The sequence below is a fragment of the Panthera uncia genome (genome assembly GCF_023721935.1).
Source record: "Panthera uncia isolate 11264 chromosome A1 unlocalized genomic scaffold, Puncia_PCG_1.0 HiC_scaffold_17, whole genome shotgun sequence".
NCBI lineage: Eukaryota > Metazoa > Chordata > Mammalia > Carnivora > Felidae > Panthera > Panthera uncia.
The window spans coordinates 141,416,855-141,430,351 of NW_026057577.1; the positions used below are offsets into that span (position 1 = coordinate 141,416,855).

Below are 13,497 nucleotides of genomic sequence, written 5' to 3' on the forward strand. Positions count from 1 at the left end.
AAAAATATAATTTATTGTCATATTGGTTTCCATACAACACCCAGTGCTCATCCCAACAAGTGCCCTCTTCAATGCCCATCACCCACTTTCCCCTCCCCCCACCCCCATCAACCCTCAGTTTGTTCTCAGTATTTTAAGAGTCTCTTATGGTTTGCCTCCCACCCTCTCTGTAACTTTTTTTTCCCCTTCACCTCCCCCATGGTCTTCTGTTAAGTCTCTCAAGATCCACATATGAGTGAAAACATATGGTATCTGTCTTTCTCTGCCTGACTTATTTCACTTAGCATAATACCCTTCAGTTCCATCCACGTTGCTGCAAATGGCATGATTTCATTCTTTCTCAATGCCAAGTACCATTCCATTGTATATATAAACCGCATCTTCTTTATCCATTCGAGAATGACTGATTTTTTTGTTGCAGCATGGACAGCTAACATCTCCCCTGATCTGAAACCCGTCAGTGATTCTCCATGGACTTCAGATAACGCTTAAACTCCCTAATGTGGCCCACAAGATATTTTATGATCGGACTGCTTTCTCATTTCCCAGTATGTCTTTCTAGTCCTTTTTAGTTCAGTCAACCCGGCTACCTTGTGGTTTCCAAAGTGTGCTCTGCTTTCCTACGCCACTTGGCCTTTGCACGTGCAGAAATGCCTCCCTTCTGGGACTGTGGCCAACTGCCTTTCCACTCTAGGTTCAACCCACCTCTTCCCAAAATGTTCTCTGTCATCGCTACCTCAGCCCCAGGCTGGAGTGGGGGACCCTCCTTTTTGCAACTTCTCTGAAGACCCATAAAGGTCCCTGCCTTGATCTGATGCCCTGGTGGCAACTATAATATCATCCTGTCATACTTATACTTTCCGCTCAGATCCTGCGAAACAGGCTATGAGATTTTTTGACGTCATTGGGTAGCATTTGCCTCTATAGCACAGGTACATAATTGGGGTTAAATAACTGTATGTTGAACAAAAGAGGGGCCACCTTTTCTCTTCCTAGTGTTGCTCATTGGCATTTCAGGCGATGTACTTAATTCAAGAAATGAATTGGAAGCTGAATATCCGCCAGTGGCAGAATGGTTGAATCAATTATGGTACATCCACATTGTTGAATAGTTTGCAGCTATCACACAGGTAGGAATAGCCTGTATTAAAGTAGAAAAGGGTCTGTGGTGTATTATTAAGGGAATATGTATGAAAATTTTATAGTATAATATACAAATGTGTGTATACATTTGCATATGTTTGTATGAGCATAGTGCATATGGAAGGATATGCTTCAAACTGCCCACATTGGTCACATGCCTTAGTATTGTAATTAACAATCAGTTTAAAGGTAAGCACTAGTATTCAGAAATCAATTTCAAGACCAGATATGAATCTGTAGACAGACAATAAAGGTAGGAGATAACGTGGAACAATATTACTTTAAAGGCTTGGGGAATGTTTCCAAAAATGGGGATCTCTTTTTTTGTGTGTCTTTTGAATGTTTATATATGCATAGAAATAAATCTAAAGGTTTAGAACAAAATAATTGCAGTAATAATTCTGGATGGCAGATGATTTTTATGCTTTTTCTTTTAGCTTATCTGTATTACACAATTCCAAAACGATGAGCACATCTTATTTTCATAACAGAATAACATTATTTCTAAAAATGGAAGATGAAAACTGGTACCATTAAGGTGTCTGTTATGTGAGTACTCACGACCTGAAAAAAGCAACAGTCTCATGCGGTTATTACAAAATGAATACATCTGAGAACAGTAGTTGTCACATACCATTTTTGTTCCTTTCTTACAGCAAAGACTGAAGGAAGAGAAGGAAGCCAAACGGGCACGCTTGGATGGCAGACACGACTACTTATTTGCAATCGTAGCTTCCTGCGTGGACCTGGACAAAACTGAAGTGGAAGATGCCATTCTTGAGGGGAATCAGGTGAGATGCATTTGAGTGTTCCCAGACTTGATTACGGAGGGCACAGAGAACCTATTGACCTCTGTCCTATGGCAGGATCTGTGCTGGGCTGCAGAGGAGGGTGTCTGTTCTAACATGGACAGGATTCCATTCTGACCATACAGGTGGTGGCAGATTGACGTTAGGGCTCTCCAGCTCTTCATGTTGAATGGGGGTACTTCTAACCGTCACTTAAGTTCCATGGTTCTGACAGCAATGTCTGCCTGTTTCTGAATCCAGTGAAGCTGGGTTCGGGTGCCATCTTGGAACTTGAGGTCGGAGAATAGAATCTTCTCTCAGCTTCTGATATATCTTGTCTTGCATTTATCCTATTCTAACTTGGGAGATTGAGTTTTGGCAGCTGAATCTGGTTTCTGTTGTTCCTGAGCTTGACTTCCATTTTCTGCCGTGATTTCCTTCCAAAATCTGGGGTGTGATTACAGAGGGAAGATCAAAATATGGGAGGATATAATTTCATGAGCATTGAGGAAGGCGTATCAGGAGCCCTATGATGGTTCCTGAAGGTTTTTTTGTTTTTGTTTGTTTGTTTGTTTTGGTTTATTAGCATAAAAAAAAGGAGAGAGAAAGAGAGAGAGAGGGAGAGAGAATTCTTTCTGTTGATGGGGGTGGCACACTCTTGATAATGCTTTTTAGTGCTATACCTGTAAATGTTTAACAACCAGCTTAGAGCAAGAGGGTAGAGGGGGGGCGCTATTTTGAGTGTTGATTTCTGTGGTGTTAATACTGCCACAATGGCTGATTCCAGACTATGAGCATGATGCTACTGAAGGCTTAGTTGGAAAGGGTTGTGATCAATTGGCTGTCATGAACCAGTATGAGTTGGCTCCAGTTCTCCGGTGGCTTTGTTCCTGCCTGCCATGTCAGTCTGGTGGGATCAGTAGGAGTCAGTGGAACAGTGAGGGGTGGACAACACTAAAATGGCTAAACTGCAGGATGAGTTAATTAGAGATTGAGGAAATGCCCTTCTCCTCCTTCTCCTTTTCCTTCCAGCTAACATTTGTTGAATATTTACCAGGTGTCAGTCTCATCTAAGTGGTTTTCATCTGTTATCTCATTTAATTTTCATGATGCCAGGAGGTAGATAATATTATTCCTCCAAAATGGAGGCACAGAATGAGACAGTCACTTAACTGATTCAGTCTTGGAGAGGTGAAATGCTTAACTCTACCCCTCTTCCTAATTCAGACATCTGGATTTGGGATCATGCGAGGGGAATAAATGAGTACAAGTTCTGAACTATAAGAAGCCCAGGTCAAACTGTCGTGTCGTATTCAGGACCAGGAATGTCAAAACCTGGAGGCTGAAAGAAAACGTCCTGGCTCAGTCTCCCAAGCAAAGTAGAGGGGCAGGAGTTTCAGTACTGGCCTTTTGGAAGTATCTCCTTCAGATTCTTGGCTTGGAAGTTAACCTTAACGAGGGCGTCCCACTCAGCCCGACAGCATTCTCAATCAAAGAAGAGTCATGAAGGAACCAGGGCAACTTGCTCTCCCTTATATATAATAGTTTTATCTATAATATGGTGGAAATTGGAGGGGGCTTATTTTTTTCACACTTAAAATTTCAGGCTAGATTTTGTTGTTTGAAAACATTTAATTAAAAAATTTTTTTTTTAACATTTATTCATTTTTGAGAGACAGAGAGAGACAGAGCATGAGTGGGGAAGAGGCAGAGAGGGAGACACAAAATCTGAAACAGGCTCCAGGCTCTGAGCTGTCAGCACAGAGCCTGACGCGGGGCTCGAACTCACAAACTGCGAGATCCTGACCTGAGCCGAAGTCGGACGCTCAACCGACTGAGCCACCCAGGCACCCCGCAAATGTTTTATTTTAAATTGTGGTAATAACGTAGAATGTAAAGTTTATCATCTTAATCGTTTTTAAGTAAACAGTTCAGTAGTGTGAAGTTTATTCACACTGTTGTGTAACCCATCTTGAGACCTCTTCATCTTGCAAGACCGAAAATCGATACCATTAAACAACAACTCCCCCCTGCCTCTCCCAGTCCCTGCAACCCACCATCCCACATTCTGTCTCTAAGAATTTGACTACTTTAGATGCCTTATATAAGTGGAATCCTACAGTATTTGTCTTTTTGTGACTGGCTTATTTTATTTAGCAAAATGTCCTTAAGGTTCACCCGTGTTGTAGCCCGTGTCACAATTTCCCTTTTTAAGTCTGAATGATATTATATCATATGTCTGTGCCACATTTTGTTTATGCGTTCACCTGTTAATGAACAGTTGCGTGGTGTCCATCTTTTCACTACTGTGGATAATGCTGCTGTGAGGAGAGGTGTGCAAATATCTCTGCACGACCCTCCTTTCCATTCTTTTGGGTATGTACCTGGAGTGGAATTTCTGGATCATGGAGGAATGTATTAATATTATGAGAAATTCCCATACTGTTTTCATAGGGACTGCACCATTTTACATTCTCACCAAGGGTATACAAGTGTTTCAATTTCACCACATCCTTGACGTTTATCTTTTTCTTCTTCTTTTTTTTTTTTTTTTTTTTTACAGTAGCCATGCTAATGGGCATGTAGATTTTATCCTTTTTCCTCCAATTTGAATTTAAAACAGTGCTAGTGACTTTAAGAAAATTGCTTCTGGGGCTCCTGGGTGGCTCAGTTGGTTAAGCATCTGACTCTGGATTTCGGTTCAGGTCATGATCTCGCGGTTCATGAGTTCGAGTCCTATGTTGGGCTCCATGCCCTGCTTGGGATTCTCTCTCTCCCTCTCTATCAGCCCTTACCCAGCTTGCATGCACACACTTTCTCTCAAAATAAGTAAATAAACATTTAAAAAGATTTAAAAAAGTGCTTCCACTGGTAGTAGGCCGGTTGGCAGACCTCTGGTTGTGTAGTGAACCTCATGGATGGGACTGAGTTCTGGACTACCGTTGGATGGAATGTTCCATGATCATATGTGTTCTCATGGCATTTTCCAGTGATTACTCCAATTTAATATTAATTACCTCTAGTGTGTTAGATTAGGTTTTGAAAAGTTTGTTCTCCCTTCTGATCTGCAATTGAGTGAAAACGAAACACTATATTTATATCTGCTTCCAACAGCTCAACGCTTTAGGAAATTAGCAAAAATGGAAGGACAATCTTTTCAAACATGTATGTAGCAAATATTTTGATGACTGATTGGATTCCTTCTTTGAACTACATTTTTATCATGGTGAGGCATTTACTCTCTCATGGTTTTATTGGTTGAAAAATACATGACACCTTCTGTATGCTTTGCATTAGATGCGGTTTTATCTGAAGAAGAAAGATGATAGTAAATGCTGACTGAAATCTGGTTTCTAATTCAGAACGAAGTTGTGACCTTGCCTTTTCTTTTTTCACAGATCGAAAGAATAGATCAGCTTTTTGTTGCTGGAGGTTTTCGTCACCTTATATTCTACTATCAGGATGTGGAGGTAGCAGATACAGGTATCCGAATCTGATGTGATGTAAGCCGGAAACGTGTGGCTAGATTCATCTGAGGATGGCTTGAAGCAGAAAGCCACTCTCAGAGCTGACCAGGCCCCTTACATCCACGCTGGGAGATGGGACGAAGGGGCAGTGGTGAGGTGTGGTGGGTGAGGCCAAGGTGCCATTTTGTTCTCAAGGAAAAGGGACGGATAATGATGGCTGTCTAGCCTGGCTGTTCTAGCTTCATTTGAGATATTTTGCTTTCCTTTTCAGGCTGTGCTGGTAATTGAGGAATAATAAAGTAGTTTACATTTTGAGACTTCTTTTCCTTACATCCTAGTTCATTCTATGCAGTGATGTTCTAGAACTTTTTATGGGCATCTGTTTCTTTTCTATATAGGCACCATTTATTTTTAACAGAGGAATTGTTGCCAATAAGCATAATGAGTTGTCTAGTTAAATATCACATTATGTTTATTTTCTACCGACTATGATTCAAACGAGTAATGTGGAATGACAAGTTTAGTTATTTTCACTTAAGAAAATTTGCAAATCTTTGTGTGGATTCAACTGGCATCTCCCATTCTACGTTTATGTGGATTCATATAATTTTAAAGCCAAGCTAGGGGCACAAACAAATATATTATGATTATATTAAAGTATTACATTCATCTTTTTATAACCTTTTTGAAGGGAAAATAGTTATTGCTGTTGGCATATAGTATGACTATGCTCTTTTGTTTAAAAACTGGGAAAATTATGCATGCATACTCTAAGTGATTGGGATTTGCCTAGAATTATTCTTCTGATATTTTGTGGTCAGAAAGTCCATTATACTTTAAAAAAATTTTTTTTTTAGTGTTTATTTATTTTTGAGAGTGCGCGCGTGAGAGAGAGAGAGAGAGAAAGAGAGAGAGAGAGAGAGAGAGAGTGTGTGTGAGCGGGGCAGGGGCAGAAAAAGAGGGAGATACAGAATTCAAAGCAGGCTCCAGGCTCTGAGCTGTCAGCACAGAACCCCACACGGGGCTTGAACCCACAAACCGTGAGATAGATCATTAGCTGAGCCAAAGTCAGACGCTTCACCAACTGAGCCACTGAAGCACCCAGAAAGTCCATTCCACTTTGAACGAAAAATCAAAATAATACAGAAAATTCTAATTCTATCCCAGTCTGACAAACATAAAGTCAAATGGGATGTTGAGTTATCTACAAAATGTGCACTGGGTCGAGTTCAGTGTTCGCGTGTAAATGTGACAGTGAACGAGGAAGGCTCACGGGATGTAAACATAATTTAATTTCGTTCCCCGCTCTCCCTTTAGACCTTTACCATGGGACTGGCTTTAACCTTTTGACCTTGGATCAACATTGAGACCATTCCATGACTTTCCTGGATATTCTTAGATAGGAAATGTTCCTATGGTTGCTTCACGTTACAAATACTGTCTCAGTGCAGAAACTAAAACCATCCAGTTGATCAAAATGAATTGATCTAAAGTTAAATCTTCTTCACTGCTGGCTCGCCCACTTCCTTCCCCCATCCCCCAAGGTTCTAAGCAGGGACCTCTGAAGGTCAGTATTCACAGGAGAAGAGAAGCATATGGTCCTCCTCTGCTCCTTCAAGTCAACCTTCTGCTCCTGTCCACGTTGTGCAAACCACGGCTCTGGCTTGAGGTAGGGCAGGCACAAGAGGGACGAGGTGGCAGGAAAGCTTTTACTCGAGCAGCACTGGCACTGTCACTGTCACAAGTTGGCGGACCTTGATTCCCCAGGCCCTTGCTCTTGTGGGCACTGGGTGGGCACTGGGAGCGTTCGCTGCACATCCCTCGGTGACGTGTTGTCCTCCCGGTGAGGCGTATCTGCTGGTTATCTTTATTGGGCGGGTTTGCTGCCAAAGCCCCAGCACCAGTCTCTAGCCCGGCACCGTGGGAGCAGAACTTGGTTGGGTGCGGGGAGGTTCCTCCAAGAGGTTCTAATTGCAGGGTTTCAGGATTCAGCTTGCAGTCCACGTTCTTCCCCAGGTCCCTCCCTTGGCACTGTGATCCCGCCCCTGATAACCTTGCTTGAGCTACCGATCTGCTTGGAGAGCTCCAACTTCCGTGGGCGGACAAGGGCACTGGCTCCCTCTGTGTGCGTAAATGGTCCACTCAATGAGCTACATGCTTTGACGACCGAAAATACAATTTTCAAATAATAATGATGGTAATGCTTAGTGGCCTAGTGTTTTTATGTGCTTTTCTAAGGGCTTCACGTGTATTAACTCATTTAATCCTCACAACAATTGCAGATGCTAGCTTCTAGGGATATGATTCGAATTTTCAGATGAGAAGACTGAGGCACAGGAAGACTAGGTATCTTTCCCAAGGTCACGTGGCCATGAAGTGCAGCGGAGGAGACTCACGCCTTGGGGGTCTGACTCTAGAGCCCACGCCCTTCATCCCGTTGCTCTCCTGGCTCTACAGTGTCCTGACTCTAGCACGATACTGAGGGGGCTGCAGGGGTCTGGAGTTCTATAGTCAAAGCTAGTTTTTTGATCTCAACTCTTACCACCTGTTGGCTGTGACATGGGACAGGCCACCGCTGCCTTTAAGGTTGTAGTGACTTTAATAATGTAGACAAGGTACCAAGCAGAGGAGCTGACACCCAGCACATGCAACAGGTACTGTCTCCCTCTTTGCCCCTCCCCCTTGCCTCTGTTGTGGCCTGTTGTGGATGAAAATGACTATTGTAGCTTCAGCAAGAATCTGCTTTGGACCAAACTCTCTCATTCCTGTGCCTCTCATTCCTGTGTGTGTGTGTGTGTGTGTGTGTGTGCGTTTAATGTTTATTTATTTTTGAGAGAGAGAGAGAGAGAGAGACAGAGTGTGAGCAGGGAAGGGGCAGAGAGAGAGACACACAGAATCCGAAGCAGGCTCCAGGCTCCGAGCTATAAGCACAGAGCCCAACACGGGGCTCAAGCTCACAAACTGGGAGACCTTGACCTGAGTTGAAGTCTGACACTTAACTGACTGAGCTCCCCAGCCGCCCCTCATTCCTGTTTTTTGCCGGAGCAACACTTTTTTGAAATGAACCTATGATCTGGAAACAGTCACCTCCTTTTAGATCCCTTCAGGGCTCAGGCTAGAGATTGTCCAGGCAGCAGACCTTCCAGGGCACATGGATGAGTCAACGCGACACTATTTTAACAAGGAAACTCATTCCAAGAGACAACCATATGGACCGTAAGTAGCATTTGTGAAACTAAAATTCTTTTGCATTTGTAGGACAACTTGACTCTCCAGGGGGAGTGACTTCTCTTTCTGAAAAGATTAAAAAACCTAAGGTGTTTGTGACCGAGGGAAAAGATGTGGCTCTTACTGGAGTATGTGTGTTCTTCATCAGGACTGACCCTTCCAGAGCCATCACCCCTGAGAACATCCATAGGGTAAGGGGCTGGAGTAATCCTTTACCCCAGATGACCCCAAATCATGTAAATTCTACAAAAAAAAAAAAATCCTTCCCTATAGAGGTAACCACTGTTTTCATTAACTATCTAAAACTACTTTCAAAGAAGTATTTCTAAAAGCATTCATAGCAAACAAGACATTTCCTTTAAATCTGTTGAGTTATAGGACTTAATATTCAGTTTGTTAACAAAAATTGATATAACATTATGTATATGTATTTGCATGCGTGTGTGTGTGTGTGTGTGTGTGTGTGATACAGTGAAGTCTTTCCTTTAAAAAATAATGGCCCGTACATTATTTACTTAATGGCAAATTTCATGCATTTAAAGTAAGGTTTGTAATAATGGATATATAATTTTTTTGTGTATGTGCAAAATAAAGTGCATGTCTCCTCTGCCCTCGACGGGGGCATTATCTGCTTGGAGCAAATAAACTGGCAGACGTGTCGTGTTCTGCTTATTTCAGGTCTTTATTTTGGTGATTGCGATTTAGAATAGTATAAAGCTTAGGTCTTAACCAGGGCATCAAAAAATAATTTACTGGATTGAGAGACTGAACATACAAACAAAGGCCAGACCGCACGTAAAGCAGAATTTTGACCTGTAACGGGCAGCAACCTGTCCAGGGAGCCAACCCCCTTATCTAGGAAACAATCCAGGGAGCCAGCCTGCACTGTCAGACTCGCAGGAAGCCTGCGGGGAAGCCACACAAGAGTTGCTGTGACAAATTGGCCAGTAGTGCCAGCATTTGGTTCGAGACTGTCGGCCTCCCTAATTTTTGTCCGTACCCCCAGCCTATTTCCCTGGGGCCGGAGAAAGTCAAATATGCACCCCTCGCGGATCACACAGGATGCCCCACTTCTAGGGGCCGCCTCCAGGTCCCCCACACCAGCAGCCTCCAATCAGGACATGCCTGAAAGCTTCTCTTTCCTCCACTAGAAGGCTTTCCCGCTCCCCTGCCTGCTCTTAAGTGTCTTCCGAAATGCGGGTGATGGTGGCCGACTCTTGCTATAGCAAGTTCCGAGTAAGCAGTTTTGCTTTTCTCATTTGGTAGGTCTTCATTGACCGACGCGGGATATTTGGTTAATGAGCAGCATTCAGAAATGACTTAGTAGCTATGTTGCAATTGCAGATAATTTTTACAGCAGGGGATCTCCTGTGTTCCAGGAGGTGAGCTTTAATATGTTAGATACCGCGGATGGGGGCCTCCTCAACAGCGTGAGGCATTTGCTGTCGGACATCTTCATTCCCGCTCTCAGGGCCACGAGCCATGGCTGGGGCGAGCTCGAGGGTCTTCAGGAAGCATCCAGCATTCGGCAGGAGTTCTTGAGCTCTCTGGAAGGCTTTGTGGGCGTCCTGTCGGGCGCACAGGAGAGTTTGAAGGAGAAGGTAAGAATGAATAAGTTCTTCCTTCAAAAGTTATCAGATGGTGAACAAATCAACATGTAAGTGTGTAATGCTTCTGTTGGATGGTCTTAATTCCTCTGCCTGGCAAATCTTGAAAAAATTTTATGGGCATTTTTATTGCCCCTCCCAGAGGTGGTGGTGGTAGCTAGATGTAGATTCTTACGGTTTGGAGTGATTAATGCATCGGAAGTGTCGGCCACGATGGAGGGTTTCATTCAGTCACGTCGCATGCTTGACTGCAAAGAGAAGTGAATGAAATGCTTGTGGCATCACTGTTTGTCCTAGAAGGAAAGGAATCTGGACCCAGAGAGTGTGGAGAGTGTGTGCCCATGTGTGTGTGTGTGTGTGTGGGGGGGTTGGGTGTTGGGTGTTGGGTGATGGGTAGGGATGGAGGAAATCCTGAAGATGAGAGAGAAGGAGAGAGCAGTTGACGTATCTGGAGGGAGTGGGTTGGGTCCTGCGGTTAAGCCTGTGACCAAAAGGGCCTGTAAGAATAAGTTTGGCAAATGTGAGATTTAGCTCCCTTAAAATTTGTGCAATCTACTGGAAGCCCGTGTTACACATTACTTGGGGCAGACGGTGGTGGAAGCAAGACCGTGATGGCGATAGCCCCAATCAGGCACGAATGGGAGACAGAAATGTAGCCTGTGATACCAATGACGGTGTGTTACTCACTCCTCTCCAGAGGAGACTGAGAACCATTGGGACCTATTGGGATATTGGGAGAGAGACATCAGGCTTTCTAGAGGACATGGAATAGGGGAGTGGAGTAAATTTCATCCAGTTGGGAGCGGGTTGATTCCGCCTAATATCTGAGTTCTATGTGTAGTGAACTCTGATGCAGGCCTATATACTAAACCGCAAGCTGAAGCAAGTTAGATTGTTGTTCTACTTGAAAAAGCAGTGCTTTCATATGGTCCCACGTCCTATTGTGGTCTAGGTATTAAAAAAAGTGGATGGATCCCCACATAGAAGGGAGGTAGTGCCACTTCATGGAGAGCAGAGCCCTCCCCTGTAAAACCAAAGATGGCTCCAGAAGTGGCAGGTGGAAGATGCAGTGTGGTGGGGGGAGGGGTGGCGGCATGCTAGAAGGTTCCTCCAGGCTGGGGGCAGTGTGAGCAAGGGCACAGGGGAGCAGAGGCACGTGCCTGCCCTCGTGGGTTTTCAGAGCCCCGTCGGAGGGTAGCAAAGTGAAAAACAGAGCGGGGAGGCTAGGTTCTGGGAGGACGGAGTGGTGTCTCTGAGCTCCATGTAGATGGGACATAGCCCCATAGAGCAGCGGTGGGCATGGGAGCCATCAGCTAAGGTTAGAGGCCATCAGGGCCAGAGGCCATCAGGTAAGGTTAGAGCTGGCAGCGCTTTATTAGGAAGCCAAGTGAAGGAAACGAGAAACCTTGAGGGGGCCATCCAGGGGTTACAGGGTCCCCTTGCAGCAGGCCCTCGTGGCAGGTGCTCTGACTCGCCCTATAGGCTTCTCTCTGCTGGTCTGAACTCAGCATCTGGTGCCCTTCACTCCCAGCCTGCACCATTCACCTGCCACATCTCCTAGTGAACTCTTTGGTTTTACCTCAGTTACCAAGAAGCCCTTAGGGCCTGGGCCTTGTGTTGTGGCTCCTTGACCATATGGGCATTTGAGGATGTCAAATAACCACGCCCCTTCCTGCTGGTTCTGAACCAGTTGAGAGAAACGTACTAGCTCTGTTGTTGCTAAAGTGGGATTGGCCTGAAACCTGAATTTAGGCATTCACAATGCCAGGTGCACTTTCCCAGGAGAAAATGTCCTGAGCAAATATCGAGGTCCATTTATCTGTGTGCAAAAATGTGCTGAGTTTCTTTGTCAAGTCAAAATCCAACACGTCTCCTTCTCTATCCTCTTCCTCCTTCCTCCCCTAAAATGAATCCATGTGTTTGCCATTAAACTTGCAAACTATATGGATGTTATTGGTTAAGGACAGGAGAATCTTTTCATCTGGTTAGTTTCAAAAAAAGAATGTAATGCATTAGAAATTACCCTTCCCCCAGTCAATTACCTTGAAGCTCCCCCATGTTCTTTGGTTTCGTGAGTTGACTCTTTAATTTCTAAATTCCCTATTAATTCCCAAAATTTGTGATATTATGACTCTCTCTCTTTAGTTCACTCTTTCTGTTTTATGACCCCAAATCTGCCCTCAGTCATCTCTAGTTCACAGGGAGGACTGAGCATTATGTATCACACTATGCTTTCAGAGATCTTTCTTCAGGGAACAGGGTAGTTCAGAGAAAATTTTAAGATCCTTCTGACCCCGGGGATGAACCAGAAGTGTGTGTTTACGTGTGTGTGTGTGTGTGTGTGTGTGTGTGTGTGTGTGTTTTAAAATTAGCATCATCATGGGGTGCCTGGGTGGCTCAGTTGGTTAAGCATCCAACTCTTGATTTCAGCTCAGGTCATGATCTCACAGTTCATGGGTTGGAGCCCTGTGTCGGGCTCTATGCTGGCAGTGCGGAACCTGCTTCAGATTCTCTCTCCCTCTCTCTCTGTCCCTTCCTCTCTCTCTCTTTCAAAATAAATAAATCAACATTAAAAAAATAAAATTAGCATCATCTTGTTTAACTTTCATTTTAATTAGGTGAGCCTTCAAAAGTGTGACATATTTGAACTGAAAACCCTGAAGGAGCCGATAGACTACTTGAGTCTAGCTCATAACCCTGAGACTCTGGAGAAAATAGAAGCTTGTATGAGAGTATGGATCAAACAGACAGAACAGGTAATTTTCAGAAAGCAAACATCAGCCTCAGATGCTACGTTACTGAACTAGTCAATGGAAGACGGTATATCTTTTGCCATTCCCATTTGCCTAAGTATTTGACGAGTCCCTAAAAAGGTGAGGAGTTCAGTGTGGTTTTCATTTATCGTCATTAGTTAAGAAGAGATAGTAAAAAATTTGAAGAGAGGAAAGCAAGTAACTTTAAATACTTAATGTAACAAGAAGACTGCACTTTGTCAATTTCTTTTTTCTCAAGGTGTATTTTACAGAGAATCTCTGTAGAAGTACAAGGAGTTTTCCAGTCAGTGTGCCTTCTAAAAGGGAGCTCGAGACTTAAAAAAAAAAAAAAAGCTTAAAAAAACATTTTCAGAAAAATCCGAGGTGTCGGCAGACATTTAATCAAAAAGTAATGAAAATTAACCAACAGTTAACAATGAAAGTTAACCAACTTAAGGCATGCAGACTTTCCAAGGTTATATTGCTCTAAGGGTGTACGGTAATTGAAGAG

The 13,497-nt window shown here is 43.7% G+C and overlaps 1 protein-coding gene across 1 annotated transcript in view; it reads left to right on the forward strand.

Moving 5' to 3' along the window:
- Positions 1-13,497, forward strand: part of DNAH5 (dynein axonemal heavy chain 5) — a 240,303-nt gene that overhangs the window by 10,832 nt on the left and 215,974 nt on the right. Inside the window, exons 2-6 of the mRNA XM_049648271.1 lie at positions 1,800-1,934; positions 5,330-5,414; positions 8,657-8,817; positions 10,006-10,227; positions 12,852-12,989. Coding sequence (XP_049504228.1) covers positions 1,800-1,934; positions 5,330-5,414; positions 8,657-8,817; positions 10,006-10,227; positions 12,852-12,989 — 741 coding nt within the window. The remainder of the gene's footprint in view (positions 1-1,799; positions 1,935-5,329; positions 5,415-8,656; positions 8,818-10,005; positions 10,228-12,851; positions 12,990-13,497) is intronic.